Source organism: Vicugna pacos, chromosome 18, assembly GCF_048564905.1.
Source record: "Vicugna pacos chromosome 18, VicPac4, whole genome shotgun sequence".
Taxonomy (NCBI): Eukaryota; Metazoa; Chordata; class Mammalia; order Artiodactyla; family Camelidae; genus Vicugna; species Vicugna pacos.
The window spans coordinates 44,609,435-44,626,198 of NC_133004.1; the positions used below are offsets into that span (position 1 = coordinate 44,609,435).

The window sequence follows — 16,764 nt, forward strand, 5'->3', positions numbered from 1 at the left end:
AATAGCAAGTCTGTTCCTGACAATGAACAAGCAAAATCCCTTTACAAGATCCTTCTCCCAGTCCTAGGGAAAGAGTGCTCAATGCAAGGTGCCTGTCTCGGGCTGGAGCGGGAGAGCCTTTTGATGAAGGCAACCAGCCCAGAGAACTTTCCATAGTTGCTCCCTCCCCTTCAGGGATGCCCCTCACGCCTGGGATCTGGAAGCCTGAGGAATTTCTGTCTTCCCCAGTCAGGCTATTAAACAAACCTCTGCTCCACAGACAGGCACCACTCATCTCTTACAGCTTCAAGCACCCAGAAACCACGAGGCGTTCATCTTGCCTCCACTGCCTGTGGGCTAAAAAGCTGGTGGCTTTCAATCTTTGCAAATGAACTGGAAGCTTTTTCCAATGATAAAAAAAAAAGTATGGCCATTATCGCAATTAGAAGTACCTGAGGAAGGAAAGTACTTTTCAAAGAAAATTCTCTTCATTGACAGAAGAACCATTGCTATTATCAGCCCCCAACGCAAACGGCCGTTTGCAGCCCTGAAGCGTTTTCACCTGAGTCCTCCTGGGGAGGCGGTATTACCTCTGCTTTTAACAGACTGAGAAAGCAAGAAGCAGGGAGCCTGAGTGACTTCGCCCAAGTCCTGCAGGCCGTGCCTGCCTGGACTCCCAGGTGGGGCTGATACCACTGAGAGCAGGGCAGCCGAGCCCCGAGTGTCCCCTGGAGAGAGGAGGTGCCAGGTACCCCAACACCTGGGGAGTACTCGCACACACAGACACACACACACACTCTCCAAGAAACACACAAAACCAAAAGCTGAATGTCTCTGTGGGATCAAGAAGATGCAGGCACCAAGGACGCGGCAGCAGGAGGAAGGAAGCAGACCGCTCCCGGGCTTGGGGCCTTCTCCAGGCAGGTGCCCCAGCCTCTGCACCCGGCAGGAGCTTGGAAACACGGAAAGCCGATTAAGAGACGTAAGAGACAGAACCACCGCCACAACAGGTGGACCTTGCTGGGATCCTGATTCAAGCACATCAACTGTGAAAAGACTTTAAAAAAACCAGAGACGCTTAACCATGGACCGGGTATAAAACGATATTGAGGGTCCCATTAATTTCGTTAGGGGTGATGCCCTCTTTTGAGCTACTTGCTGAATCACTTAAGGACAAAAGGACTAAATATCTGAGATGTCCTTTAAAACACTCAGGCAAAAAAGTGGGGAACTGAAGAAACAAACATGGTCAAACGTTAACGGTTTTGAAACTGAATCACACACACTCCATACCCTTGTGCGTACCGAGTGCTTCTCCTAACAAACAGGTCTCAGGAAGTGACTTCCGTCGCGACATTGCCAGCACTGAGCGTCACCACTGCCTGGAACTGCACATTTGGCAGCTGAAAAAATGGGGTTCCCCTGGTTCTGTACCTTGTGCTTTTTTATGTGAATGAGAATGAACACTCTCTCATTAAAACCTCTTCCCCGGTTAGAGAGTAAGGCAAGCGGAAAATTAAGACGCAGATTTATCATTTTTCTAATTCTAATTCCACGGCCGACTTGGCTACAACCATCTGCACAGCGTGCCCTCCTGCAATGTAAATACTGCAAGTATTGTAATAACCACGGCTACCCGTTTACACAGCCACCTACGAGATAAACTCCAAGCAAACCCACTTTATTCCGTTAGACCCTCAGCACCCAGAAGCCTGCCGGACACACAGGGGAAACTCAGTACGTGCTTGTTCTAGTTTGTTCTAGGAAAGCACCTGTCCCGCCCCAGGCACCGCCAGCGACTCACCTGCGCACGTTAACTGCCACAGGCACCTGGTTTACACGTGAGAAAGGGAGGCAGAGATTCTGGTCTGATCCTTCCACCTTGGTGGAAATTCCCAGATGAGAGCGACTTTGTTCTGACGCCTTGTAGGTGACGAGTGTCCAGGCCGGAAGGCTGGGGCGTGGTCATGAGATGATTCAGAGGGGGCTATGCTCCTGGACCCCAGCTTCGAGCGTCCAGCAAGGTCACACTCACGAGGACTCTCCTCCCTGCACGGGGCAGGCTGTGTGGACCCTGATGTAAGTGCTCTGGGTTTCTTAGGATGAGAAGGGCACTTGACCTTGGTGGTCTTCCACCCCGCACCCCATAGCTCCAGTCCAACTATGAGAAAACCATCCGGCAAGTCCCAGCTGGGTGACTTCCTACAAAATACCCGATCAACATGCCTCGAAACCGTCCAGGTCACTGAAACCAGGGTAGGCCTGAGAAGCTGTCCTGCCGAGAGGAGCCTGAGGAGATGAGCCAGCTGAGCACAGTGTGGGGCCGGCGGAGTCCCGGGCCAGGGAAAGACGGGTGCCAAACGCTGAGGACATCTGCACAGAGAGCGGCCTTCAGGGGAGGCTCACACGCCAGCGCTGGTTTGTGAGCTGTGCCAAGCACGCCGCACTGATGCAAGGTGTTAGCAGAGGGCTGAGCATGGGGAGTGGGGGCGCTCTCGACCTCCACAATTACTCTGTTAACCTGAACTGTCCTCAGATGACGCGTTCAGCGAGAGAAGAGGCCAGTCTGTTAATGGGGTGGTGTGCACCGGAGGAGAGGCGTGCGCTGTGGAACACGCACTGGGGAGTCCGGGTGTCCTGCACAGGGGCAAACAGGGTTCTGGAGTGTGAGGTCACCGGGTACACCCCGCACCCACCAGCTGGGTGCGGAGAGCCTGGAGCTGAGCCACCATGACCCTTCTCAATGCAGGAGCCCTGGAGGACGGGCTGTCCCAAACCTGGCTCACTCGAACCTCTCAGTGTTTGGGGACCTGCTGCCTTTGGGGTGGAGTGAAAGCAAAGGGCTGGAACCCCCACGGGCTACAAACAGCAGTCACCAAATGCCCTGGTGGTGGCCCTTGGGTGGTTCTCGTGGTCCCTCCATGGGACTGTGGGCTCTGGGCTTGCATCTGCACTGGCCCTGCCCCAGGCCCTGGCAGGCGCCTTTCAGTTTTGAATCATTTATCTTGACAAGAGCTCCAACATTGCACGTAGTCTGTACAGGACCCGGACTGCCCCCGCCCCCGCCAAGAGTGCTGAATCCCGGAAGGGATAGATGAGGTCAGCCGTCTCCACGCCACCGAAAAGTAATACACGCCCATTAACAAAAGTCTGGAAAATAAAGAGCATGAGAAAAAAATAACAAAACGAAACCAGCACAGGTCCAATCTCCAGTTGCTTCTTCAACTGTCCTCCTGGGTTTTCAAACACTGTGTGCAATTATTTTCAAGTTTCTCAGAGACTGACCTACATTTCAGTGTCAGCTCAATGAGTTACTGAAAATAGCTTAGTGGATAAGGTCTGCTTCTCCATACTAACGGACCTGCGGATTATGGTCCTCATGTCGACAGAGACACAGATTTTCTAAGCCTGGACAGCAAAGCACCTTAGCCTCCGCAGAGGGAGGCCGCGGGGGAGGCCTGGACTCCGTCCCCGCGCGGGGCTGGGTGTGAGGACTCAGAGACGGCACACTCGGAGCCCAGGAACAGCCTCCCCTGGTTTATTCATAGCTCATCTTGAACTTGAAAGAGAAGCACAGATAATAGCTAGTTTGGCAAAGGTTAAGTGAGCTCATTCTGCAGGATTATAGAGAAAAAAAATTATTAGAAGAACAAGAAACATCTAACTTGTCGTGGCACCGCAGGATGGCAAGCTTGAGCCGGCAGACGTAACATTTTCAGAAGAGGCCGCACTCTTGAAAGAAGACCGCGAGGTCGTCCATGATCCCACTGAGCCATTACACACACCGAAAGTGCGTGAACTGAAGCACAACTTTGAAAGAATGCTGTGGCTCAGACCTACTCGTGGCCACCCTGGGGGATGAGACTGAGGTCATGGGAGGGACGGGCCATCCTCCCCTGAGGATGGCTGAGGGGGACAGAGACACAGAGCACTCAGAGACCGTCCGAGGGGAGCAGGAAGTGGGTGGGGATTTTCTGCCTGAGACAAAACCCCAAAAAGCAGACACTTAGAACACAGGTTGAAATCCGCACTTTGGGAAGGCATCCCTGCCATATGCGTCTCTAGAGGGACGGTGAACACCCGCAGGGGCAGAGTCACGACGCATAAAGTTCCGCCCTCAAAGTTAAGAACGGAAGAGCAGAGGATTCAGGAACTAAATGAAATTCCCTGCTAAGGAACGTGCCAGAGTGAAGCCAAGAACAGGCTGTGACACGCTCAGCTTCTGGCATCCAAGGGGCTGGGCCTCCTGACTGTGGGTTCGACCCACACGCGGCCTCCGAACCTCCGCCAGGACCAGAGCTGCGCACACAGCACCGCCGGCTCGGTCTCTGCAGGTCAGCCCACCAGGCTCTGCCTCCCGCGACATTGCTCAGGCCTCTGCTGGCAGCACTGAGGGCTGGCGGTGTGTGTGTGTGTGTGTGTGTGTGTGTGTGTAGAAACAGAAAGTCAGATCTCCTACTTTTAGAGAGGACTTAAAGATCTTCTAAAGGGAAAATATGCATAAAGTTGGATGATGAAATAAAAATTAAAAATAAATTTGAAATCATTACGGAGAAGAAGACAGAGCTGCCCTGACACCTGGCATGACTCAGGAGCTCGGCTGAGTGCCAAGTTTGCGCCGGGCCTCCTGGTGACTAAGGGAGCAACGCGGCACACTGGAGAGCAGGGCTTCCGGAGGAAGTCACAAGTCTCTCGGGAGAAGCAGGCGTCCCTTGGCAGCAGCACCGCCCCTGCACGGACGTCTCTCTGTGTGACAGTGTGACAGCGGGATGCAGAAACGAGCCTCCAGCCCGACAGTTCTTCCAGCTCGTCTTCAGAAGGAAGAAGTACGGTAGTAACTTACAGAAGATGGTGTTTCTTTCTAAGTTAAGGAAAAAGACATGAATTTCAAACTTAGGGCTCAGGAGCCTCAAGTCATGACAGTGACCAAGTCTCTCAGAGCATCAGCTCGGAAGCCGGCCCAGCGGCAGGACCTCAGCAGCGCACATCACAGCTGCAAACCTGCAGGAACTCACACAACGGATTCGCCTGCACACGTTGCAGGGTATAATATTTAGTTATTTTAAAAATAACTTGCTTAGAAAGAAGAAATTTCCCTACATATATTTAAAAAATACTAAGAACCAGGAATGGGAGGAACGTATCACATGAAGAGAAAAGGCTGCCTCAAATCAGTATCATGTCACTTGTATGAAGATGGAGAACAGGCAAAACCCATCTTTGGAGATGGAAGTTGGAAAGGTGCGCGCCTGCCTGAGAAGGAGGAAGACAGACCAGAAAGGGACACAGGGAACTTTCTGAAATGTTGAAAATGTTTCGTATCTTATTTCAGGTGTGAGCTACATGCTGTGTATACACACACACACACACACACACACACATTTGTCAAAATTCACCTAAGATCTTTGCATTTCATTATATGCAAATTATATCTCAATAAACAACAAAAAAATCAAGATCGTATGTAACAATAAAATTCTAGTAGACTTTCCATTTTTAAGTGGATGCCAATTACTTTTAAAAATTATTCTGACCAACCGAGGAAGGTATAAGAGCAAAAGGAAACAGATGTTTACCACTTGGAGACGCTAGGATTGTCTGCCTTGAAAACTAAAAGGACCAACTGAAAAATGTTTAGAGTGATAATAAACAGCTAAACACCAAGAGCTGCCCTACAGTCCAACAATAAACGACAATTCAGAAGACGAAACGGAAAGAGACTCCCACCCACAGCAGCAGTGAGACGGAATCTCAGGGCAACCTTGCAAACAAGGCGCAGAGCCTACGGAGAAGGCCCCGCAGCTTCACTAAGCAGTATCGAGTCAGCGAAAGAGATGAAGGAGCATCTTGCTTTCTGGGCCGGAAGGCAGACTCACCAAGAAGTCAGTTCTCACCAAACTTACAGGCTTAACATGATTACAAAGTCCATGTGATGATGTTCAAAACCTGACAAAATGATTTCATTTTTTTTTTTCTGGAAGAATAAACAGGTGACAAGAACTAACGAAAGTTCTGAGAGGATGAGGGGACGACCTTATCAGTTCCTAAAAGCCATCAAAATACCATCACGCCGGCAAGAAAACAGATGGTGAATCAACAGATCCAAACAAACCGCACAAACTTTCACATAAACAGGTTGCCTTTGTGTATGAACAAGGAAACCCATAAATAAACGGATTACTCAACAAACTGTGCTGGGAGAATGGAGTCATTTGGGGAAAAAAAAGTATGTTAGGATACATACATCTAAATTCCAGATGAATTAGAGTTAAATGTGTAAAACTTTACAAACAAGATGAAAATTTACAAAAGCATGTGTTTCATGCTTGATAGTGTTGAAATATCCCAGCATAAAAGTGATGGAAGAAATCGTAAAGGGAAGTATCAGAAGATTTACTACATAAAAATCAAATACTTGTGTGTGTCAAAAAGTAATACACAAAAATTAAGGGCAAAAAGCAAATTGAAAAACTTCTTGTCACAAATGACAGGAGAACCCCTAAGGCCTTGATAGGAACAAAGGGGAAAGGAAATTGACAGATCCCAGCAGAGGCGGCGCAAGAAGCAAGCAGCTCGGAAGAGCGTGCTCAGCAGTACCAGCGACCAAGAAACGCAAAGTGAAGTAGCGGTCAGACGCGAACGTGGGCTCAGAACCACAGATCTCTGAGTGAACACACAGGGGAACGAATCTTTGCAAACTTGGGGTGGGGAAAAATTATTATGAGTCTCCTTCAGGACATTTAATTAAGTTTTGGTGTCCTGCCTTTGCTGGTGCTCTAAGGGCCGGCTCTGCCTGCTGCGTAGTTCGGCCCTGCTGCCTGGAATGTGGGAGCAGGAGCCTGGGGACAGCGCATCCTGGAGGAGGAGACTGATCACAAAGCCTCCTGGAGGAGGAGCCCGGGGACAACACCTCCTGGAGGAGGAGGAGGATGGGGACTGCGCCTCCCCAAGGAGACTAGGGGCAGTGCACACAGGGGATGCCACAAAGCAGCTGCCAGAAGCCAGAAGGGCAGGAAGGGGGAGATGACTCAGGCTCACGAGCGGAGGTGCAGTCGTGAAGTTTTGGGCGCTCGGGGAACTGCAAGCAGAGCCTTGCTGCTCAGGCATGGAAAGCAGAGCATGTGTGTCTGGAGATAAACCCGGAGCGGCAGGCGGCGGTCAGATGACGACCCGCGCTGTGCACCATGCTGAGAAGCCTGGCGTCTACTCCGTACGCGCCGGGCTTCCTGCACAGGAGGGAATCGGGGCTGCAATCGGGTTAGAAGGTGGCAGGGGCTAGTCTCCGGGCTGCTAAAAGCACAAGCACGTGTGGGGGCCAACGGCGACTGCGGGCGCTCGAGGTCCTGCCCGGCCCCGCGGGGCCCCTGCTCTGCGGAGCCCCTGCAGGGGCTCAGGCCGGAGCGCCACTCGCGCACGCGCAGGGAGCCCCGCCGGCGGCCCGCGGACGGCGGGACTGGGCCGGCGGGAGGGGCGGGGCTGCCGAGGGCAGAGACCGGAAACGTGCGAGGAGAAGCCGCCCGGATGTCCTGATGGCTTCGTGGCGGCGGGGAAGGGTGAGGAGTCAGGGAGGGCACCTGTTTCCAACCTGGAAAGGGCAACTTCGGGGAGCGGGTGCTGAGCTCCACTGCGACAGCGGGGGTCGGAGGAGGCCGCGGGCGTCGGGGTGGAGCGGCCCGGAGGGCACGTGCGCACGGGAGTCCGCGGACCGGGCTGGAAACACGCCCGGGGCTGCAGCCCGGCGGGAGGTGGGCCCCGGGAGCCGCGGGGCGAGGAGCCCGGTGTCCCGAGGAAGGCGAACCAACACTTTGAGGGGGGACTGGAAATGAAGTCAGATGAGCCAGAAAACGGCGCGCCAGAGAAAACTGGGAGATGAGGCTGGGGAGGGAGACAGAAGTCAAGCCGAGGGAGGGTGACGAGAGCGCAGGAGGGGCAGAGGCGTCCAGCAGGTGAGGGCTGCGAAGTGGTGTGTCCTTCGGAGGGTGATGACACGGCTTCAGCGAGAGGAGGGGCTGGCGTGGACGGGAGTCGGGCAGGTGGGGTGATTCTCCGAGACAGAAGCGGGGGGGGGGGGGGCTTGACAGGGCGGAAGGATTACGCGACGGAGCCGAGCCCTGGCGGCGGTGGGGCAGACGGACCGCGCCGGTGGGGCAGACGGACCGCGCCGGTGGGCGGGCTTTCCACACATGACGGACTGCAGGGAGTATTTTTGTTCTAGGTGCCCTAAATAATTTCTACGTTTTTTTTAAATTAATGAGCTTACCTAACTTTAATCATAAAAAGTTACCAAGGTTTTTCCTCCTTTAATTCAATTTATATATTACAAGGTTTAATGCAAAACCACCACTATGAACACTCGTACTTATTAAAAACCAACAGTAGAACTAGATAAGATGAAATACTCTGATTTTTTCATACAAGTGTGCTTGCTAGCTGTGAGTACTTACCAGGAGACACGTATTAAGATTTTTTAAAAAATTAATGGGAAAAAGACATACTTTTTCTAAGTGGTAAAAGACTAAGATCATTCTACTTTAGCAGCAAAACGTCTTAGTTAAACTCATAGAAACGAGGAAAGGCTCAGTTTGAGAACTAGTTTGAGACACAGAGATGGCCTCTCCCAAATATTGGGGTTACCATGGAAACCTGTATTAGAGGAGGATGTGCGCTTCTAACACTATATGATGCCAATTCACTTGTGTTAAAGGAAAGATTTTTGAAAAGGTAAAATCATGACTCTCATCCAAATATAAAATAAATACACGTCAAAGACTTGAGTTGCCATTAATTCATGAAAGAACCAGTAAGACGTTACAATGTATCAAGAGAGAATTCAAACCACACACACGCATTGATTGTCAGGAATGCTAGCGTGAATCCACAAGCAGATGCAAAGCCGGCCAACAGCTACAGAGCAGCAACCAGTGACTGCAAAGACCGCTTACAACCGGGACACGACTTACGGGCATTTCCAAGGACAAGCATCACCTGCCTCACTACGAGTTTTCTGTCATCTAGAGTTGCAGAAACGGCTCAAGAACAGTGAAGAGAACAGGTAACCCTGAGGCTGCTAGCGGAGATACCCAGGGATCTGCGCGTCTGTCCGCCGCCAAGTCTCTCGCCAGTGTTCTCTGGCAGTCCTCCCCCTTTTGCGATCATAATGATCTTAAAGGTTATTCTTGCTCAAACTCAACAAACATTTTAGAGAGTGGGCCAGATTCCTTTGCTATGCAACAGAATTCTCAGCCTGTGTAGGCGTCCTTGCTGTGAAGACATCAAGAATCCCTGCTGTCTCCCAACACAGGGATGCCCTCGGCTCCCCTTGCCCCACCCGGCCTGACCCTCTGAGCTCTCAGCCCAGCAGGCTTGTACCCTGGGCCGGGCTTTAAGCCCCTGTCACCCTCTCTAGCTTACTGCAGAGACACTTGGAACAAGAGAAGTACCGGCTTCACAGAGGACTACAGGATGCCTGCAGAGGGCCAGACGCACCCTCCATGAAGGGCTCGACCCCGGTCAAGTGCATGGACAGACGCTCAGCACAAGCTCCAGGGCTCTGCCCCATAGACGCTCTGACGGGGCCCCGCTGTAGCGGCTGGCATTCGGGTTGTCGGGAGCACAGGTGCCACAAAGCGCCTGCCTCTGCCACTACCGCAGCCAGTTTGGTCCCTGCCAGACCCACGGTCCCCAAGGGAACGGCATCCTAATCAGCCTGCCAGGAGGCGCTGGCTGCAGAGAAGACCCCAAGTAGCTGGATGAAGGGACCGCTGGATGGAGCTATTAGAACCGGCCACTTGCACAGCACAGAGAGGAGGCCAAACACAATTTCCATGTTAGTGTACTTCTGCTGGCTGTTCTCTCTGACCGTGATTAGCCAGCATGTCCGGCTGCTTCTTACGGGCACTGGTTCCTAGTAAAAATAAACACTGGATCATTGGCCTGGAAGACAGCGCTGGCCTTGCTATCTTCACGACAGGAAGACACACAGTTCATCGGTGGGGAGCAGCCTGGGCTGATCGGGCCCAGGTCCCAGCCTGGATTTGCACGACTGCAGTCAGGACCAGCCAGGAGACGACCGTCTCAGCCACTTTAAATTCCTCATGTGAAAATAACACTTGATGCAACAGTGACAACAATGTAGAACATTCCAGATTCTTCCACATTCTTCCACAGAGGCTCTCAAGGAAAGGAAGCTGGAGCCTTGGCCAGCTGCAAGCAGGTCTAGCAGGAGACCAGGGGCAGATGAGGGGCTGATGGTGCCCTCGGTCACTTTTGCAGTGAGAGGGACGCTGCTCACCCACAGAAACACCCAGGATGTGCCAGGCCCTTGCTGTGCTGACACAGGACAAAGATCCTGGCTCATGCCTCCCCACCCCTGGAAGGGCCTGGGATCTCTGGAAGGCCCACACATAAACCAGTGACTATTACAAGTACACCGATGCTCACAGGGAAATACATATCCTGGTAGAGGAGCCTTGGCAGGGAAACATCCATCTTGCCTGGACGTGGTGGGGCCGTGGGTCACGGAGATACGGAGGAAAGCGGTATGTGGGCTGGGCCATCGACCACGAGGGAGGACGTCCCCAGGCGACTGCACAACCCCCAGCCGTGTCCTGGCCCAGCCCCGCAAGCAAGCCGCAGTCACTTTGAAAGTCGGCTGTGTCTAGACATGCCTCAGAGCTTTCCCTCAGCGGCCTCTGTCGATGCTGCTGCTGGTCCTCCACCAGCCCAGGTCTCCCGTCACGCTCGCCCTCGCCTGTCTCCCCTCTGTCGCTCGGCTCCCGGTCCTGCCTGTGCACAGCACCCTGTAGGTTTCCCTTGGGAGCAGCCGTGGCAGGATGTGTCCATGGTCCTGACCCGGTCCCTGCCATTACAGGTTGAGACCGATCCTCTCAGCACCGAGCCGAGTGCCTGGAGGGGGCAGACACCATCAGGACTTGGTGAATGGATGGATGAATGGATGGCTGGCTGGAATGAATGGCTGGACGTAAACCTGTCTCTTATTTAGGCAAGAGGTCTGACTGAAAGAGCCAACCGATCACGGAGTGGGTTGAGAAAGTAGCTGGTGTGGCACTTGAAACAACGCCTTATTTTGTGTGAACGGGGAAAGGATGGTCTATGACTATAACTTGGGTCCATCACCAGGGGACTCCACCTGAGATCCAGGTCCTGCTCATCTCCAAGGACCTGCTGAGGGTCCCAAGATGAGCAAAACACAGTCCTGCCCTCAAGGAGACAGACGCCCAGTGGGGGTCATCTCTGTGGGAATCCTGATGGCAGGAGCCCTGCTCTCTGTACACATTACTGTCAAGTCCTGTTTTTCTTACGAGCCCCATGGCCCTGACGTCCTCAGGGAAACCTTACCTTCTCAGGAGAAGTTCCTTCAGTAAATAAAGCCAACCCCTCTGTCTCTGACCAGAGCCGCTGGGCTACAGCCAAGGTGTATGTTGGCTGATTTCCATTCATGCCCCTGCCCCTCCCTGAGGAAAGAGGCCACATGGGCCCCCAGAGATGACCGTGGCAGGGGAGTGAGGGCCTGGACCCCCGCACCTTGGCCCGAAATGTGCTCAAACCTGAAGCCAGTGTTGCCAAGGCTGAACATTTAGGAACCAGGACACAGAAGTAGAACATTGATGTGGCTGGGGGTGGAGGTGGGGGTGGGGTGGGGGGCCCAATTCAAATAAAGGAGGTTCACAGAGTGGCTTCCTTTAACCCCCACAGAGACGGAAACCAAGTGCCATCCTGGGTCCACATTCACCCCAAAGCTGCTGCTAAATCACAAGAGGGGGGTCTGCCCCCCAAACGTCTCTGCAGCAGCCTGGTGATGATGGGGAGCTCAGGCTCCAGGTGCTGACACCACGTGGAGCCCACTCCTCCCCGGTGACTTCCTGGGGCCTTGGACCAGGGACCTACACCCACACGTCTGTCTCCTCAGCTATGAAATGAGGGCGCGGTGCCGGCTGTGGTCTGAGCACGGGGCGACCAGCACGGGGTCTGTCGTGTGAGAGGAAAGGGAAGGACGAGAGGTAATCAGGAGACGCACTGAGGGAGTCCCGGACCAGAGGAAGAGGTACAGGTCGCTCGGGAGGACCTGCGGCAGAGCCCTGGTGTCTCTGCCGGGGCCGTGAGCAGTGCCAAGTGCCCATGAGGGCCAGCAGGACAGTCAGGTCTGGGTGGAGGGGACACTGCAGGAGCACCACTCCCAGCTGTCCTGAAACCGTACCCACTTCTCATACCACTGGCAGGATGAGGCGAGCTGCCGGCCCGGGGAGCTTGACCGTCCTGAGGGCCCGGACACCTGTGGTCTGGCCAGCTGCACCCTGGGGGAGGCCCAGGGAAGGACTCTGCAGAGGAAGGGCCCGGCGTGGGGTCGGGAGTGGGGCTGTTCCTGTGCTTCTGGCTCGAGTGACACAGAAGTCACCCAGGGTGCTGACAACGAGATTAGAATGGCCACAGTGACGAGGCGAGAACAGAGTTAGGGTTAAAAAAGCCCAAAGACACACCTTGAAGAATTAGAGTCGGAGGCGTCTGTGACACAACCAGTGGAGAGAAGTGGCTGGGTTCCACGTGTGATCCCAGAGATTCGGATAAAGATGTCAAAGATCAGGAAAAGATGCCATTTGAAATCACAGGGACTCCTGAGATTTCCTAGGAAAAGGTCCTGGGAGAGCAGGGAGGAGTGACCACGTGACCCAAGGGGCAGCAGGGGACACGAGGGAGGGCTGGCCAGTGGGGCTGGAGGGACGCCAAGGAGGAGAGTGTTGGGATGAAGGATGCTGCTGACCGCTGCTGAGAGGTTGAGGACGGCGAGGAAAGAAGGGCCCACTGATCACTCGGCACCGTGTCTGCGCCGGAGACAAGCTCCGGGAGAGGTTAATTACTGCACTGTTGACCCTCAGATCAGCCCCGGTGGAGGCCCAGGTAACGCACTTCCGAGTTCGCTCGGGGGACGACGCTGAGCCCGGCACCCTGTGTGCGCGGCCACTGGGGCCTCGGCCCGGATCCCGCTCGCACTCCCTCTGCTGCGCCGCCCAGGCCCCCCACGCCGCCCTTTAATTTCTCCAAAGCCAGAGCCGCGGTTTTCATCTGAAACTCTGTGAAGCATCCTAACATTTCCCTCGTCTTTCTGGGTGTGAGTCAGAAGTAAAGGTTAAGGAAATTGAGAGCAGAGAGAGATCTGACAACTGTCCACGGTGACCATTTGACTTGGCTACTTACTGTTTTCAGACAGCTCCACGATGTAATAAAGAACTGGGCTGTTTCCATCAAAGGGTCGGACCCAGGAGAGCGTCACGGTGCGGCTGTGGGAGGAATTCAGGCTGGCCAGGAGGTTCTGAGGGGAGTGAGGCAGTTCACTTGGATACAAAGGAACAAAAAGAAAAAGAAACAAACAAAACACACACATCAGAATCGCTGGCTGGCCTCCCGGCCCATCCTCTCCAGTCCTGGGGTGCGATGTTTGGAAAATGCAGAACATCAAATATGCCCCAAACACAAACACTAACTACTTCCCTGTCCAACAAAAAAACCTTTTACTGTTCACAATGTTTTAAAGAACAATTTCCAAACGTAATTTGATTTAATCCCTCTGGTAGGGACTACACAAACGATGCCTCTCACTGGAATGGGTGGGGAGTGCTGATTTTATACAGCGTATAATTTAATGTAGAAAACTTGGCCAACAATTTGTTTTTACGGCTAGAGGCTGCTCATGGGAGTGCAGCACGCCCTGGAACAGGGACAGGGACAGGTCGGGGGCGCTGTGATTCACGCTGTGTAAGTTTCCGCCACCAGCCATTGGGCGTCGCCGGCCACCGTGCCCACACGCGCTCCTGGACGATAGGGCCGCCTCACGGCTGCGAGCGTGTGGCTCTGCGGTCAGGCTGTCTTCTGCTGGAGAGAGCAGGTTTGGGAGAAGCCCTGAAAGGGAAATGTGGGGAAAGCCCTAACTGGACTCCCGTGGAGAACAGTACATCACCCACCAGCAAGGCGACGAAATGGGGACACAATCAAGGCAAGTAAGTTCTGCACAGAAGTTACTAACAGGAAAGGCCCTCGCAGGGCTTCACTGGGGATGAAACTTCGAAATCCAGCTGCCTGGTTTCTACCGCCGAGGGGCCTGCGACCGCGAGCTGCCCAGCCCCGTACTTAACCTTTACGACCCGTGATCCGGGAGCAGGACCCTGTTTTCTGGCCGTTAGGAACGGCTTCTGCCCTCACAAGGAGTGCTGGGAAGGGGGACGCCCACTGCGACCCGCTTCGCCCACTCACTGGCTCTTGGTCTCTCTCAGACACCAATCCCTGCTGGTGCACGGAGGTCAGCACAAAAAGCCATAATTATACTTGATATTTTTAATTTAAAAAATGTACTCATTACTCTTTGAAATTTATTAAGTGGTTACGTGCTGCCGCTACCTGAGAAACACAGCTCTCTCTAACCCACGCACGCCATTTATAAACAAACTCGTATTTCTAACGTAGACAGCGACTTTAAATCAGTACAACGAAGAATAAACTGGAGCCTGAAATGCTGTCTTGTTTTCTCTTTAATTGTGAATTCAGTTTTAAGTCTGAAAAGGAGCTGCTGTTTCTACTTGAGTTCTCCAATAACGGGACCTCCCTCAGACGTCCAGCGGACGCCGATACAGGGAAACGCCAGGAACGAAACCGTCTTTTCCACAAGCCCTGTTTTCTGCTGGAACTCGTTTGTTCTGCAACCAAACCAAAGTTGCTGAAACAGTCCTACCTGAAAACAAACTAAGGATCAATGAGGAAAAACATATCCAAGTAAGACAAGTTTGGCCTTTGTCCTGAGTGACAGAAGTGTGTCTGCTATTCACGGCGGCCCCTCAGGGGCCGAGTCTGAGCTAAAGGATGCGCGGGGACGGGGGGCCTACATAGTGCCGGGAGCGGGTATCCACGCTGGACAGGCCAACCCTGCGATCAGAGGGCTGGACTCTGGGCCAGGGATGTCAGCCCAACTTTGGGATCTCCTGGGAAGTGGAGGGGTCGGGGCCAGAGCCCGAGGTCAGTCACATGCCAATGATTCAGTCCAGCACGGCCATGGAATGAAGCCCCAGTAAAAGCTGGACACCAAGCTGAGTGGAGCTTCCTGGGTGGAGATCAGACACGTGTGTCCAGGAGGGTGACGCACCTGGAAGACGTGGAGGCCTCGTGCCTGGGGCCCTCCCAGACCGGGCCCCGGGCGCCTCTTCGCTTGTCTGGGCCTGGTTCTTACCCTTTATGGTAAGACTGAGGTCATAAGCGAGCACTGGACTGAGTTGTTCCAGGGACCTGCTGAACTGGGGGCAGCAGGAGGCCCAAACATCAGTGAGTCCGTTAGGGGCCCGGGGGGCCGGGAGCCTGTGGCTGGTGTGTGGAGTGCGGACAGTCTAGTTGGGGACAGTCCCTTCTGCGGGGTCTGTGCTAACTCCAGCCAGTCGGCGTCAGAACTGCACTGTGGAGACTTGCCCTGGTGGGGAAGATCTTCTGACCTGAGGAGCATGGACTTCAGAGGCCGCCAGGGCTGGCTGGTGCTCGGGGCCACGTGCTACCTGTGGACACTGCCGGTGTTCAAAGAGCCTCCCTGATGGCCACCGCCGTCCCCCTGCCAAGTCAGGAGGAGAGATGCACGTGTGGCCCGAGGCCTTGGGAGCAGAGGCAGGACCACACAGCCAGAAAAGACCTGTGTGAAGCAGAGAAGGCCCGGGGAGGTCCTAAGTGGCATCTCACAGGGGCAGGAAGCAGGTCCAACGGGACGTTTCAGAGGATTACCTCTGGGGGTTGACGAGTCGTGGGTCAGTCCTCCCACCACTCGTGTGTTTACCTGCCAGCCCGCCCTTCCAGTCAGTGGCTGTCCTCCAGACCCTCCACTCCCAGCTGCCGTCCACCCTTATACACACACGTGTCCAGTGAGTCACGAATCCTACGTGCTGTCCCCCAGAAGTGCCCACACCACCAATCCCCCTGCTCCGCCCACAGTCCAGCCTCCCAGGGCCCTGACCACCCTGACACCCTGCCTGCTGCCTCCGGGGTGCACTTGGGACCCTCCACATTGTCGGGAGTCGTGCCGCTCCCCCCAGGCCCCCCCTCGTCAGCCCCATCCCCATGCTGGGGGCTCTCCTGAGAGCATAGAACGTCCCGGCCTCAACGCTGATGACTCCCAGCTCCCTGTGTGCTCCCAGGAGAGGCTCGTGGACTGCAGGTCCCTGCATCAGAACACCCAGCTCAGCGTCCAGCTCTCTCCTCCATGAGAACTTCCCGGGCCTCCCTGTCACCCTTGGCTAACTCTCGAGCAGAACCAGTCACTTCCACCTCCTGATTCGAACTGCAATTTATAGATGTTTCAGTGCCACAAGTATCGCGAAGCCCTGCAGGCGCAGGGACCCCAGGGCACCGTGTGGGACTGTGATCCGCGTCCTTCTCTGCTGTAGCCTTTCTCCCTCCACCAGGGCCGGGCACGGGGCTGGAGTGGGCACGCAGCGAAACGTGGGGTGGTGGAGAAGTGACCCACACAGGAGAGGAGGGATGAACCAGCAACCCGTCCTGAGCCTCACAGGTCGGGGGCACGGGGCAGGGGCTGCCACAGCCCTGCCCTCCCAGGGCTCACAGCTGCCGTGGAGTCACGGGGTGGCTGGGGGACTATGCCGCGCTGGGCACCCTGCGGAGGAGGTGGGGGTCTAACACCTGGCAGGTGTGAGGGTGGGAGGAGGACAAGGAAGGGGCCAGGCCTGCTAAGGGTGCAGGTAAGACCCGGGGGAGGTTGGGGGCACCGGGGTGGGGGGGAGCACA

General features: G+C 54.5%; 1 protein-coding gene across 5 annotated transcripts in view; it reads right to left on the reverse strand.

Moving 5' to 3' along the window:
- Positions 1–16,764, reverse strand: part of SDK1 (sidekick cell adhesion molecule 1) — a 719,511-nt gene that overhangs the window by 165,051 nt on the left and 537,696 nt on the right. For all 5 annotated transcript variants that reach the window (XM_072943395.1, XM_072943396.1, XM_072943397.1 and 2 more), the window contains one exon: positions 13,192–13,328. In XM_072943395.1, the coding sequence (XP_072799496.1) occupies positions 13,192–13,328 (137 nt within the window). The remainder of the gene's footprint in view (positions 1–13,191; positions 13,329–16,764) is intronic.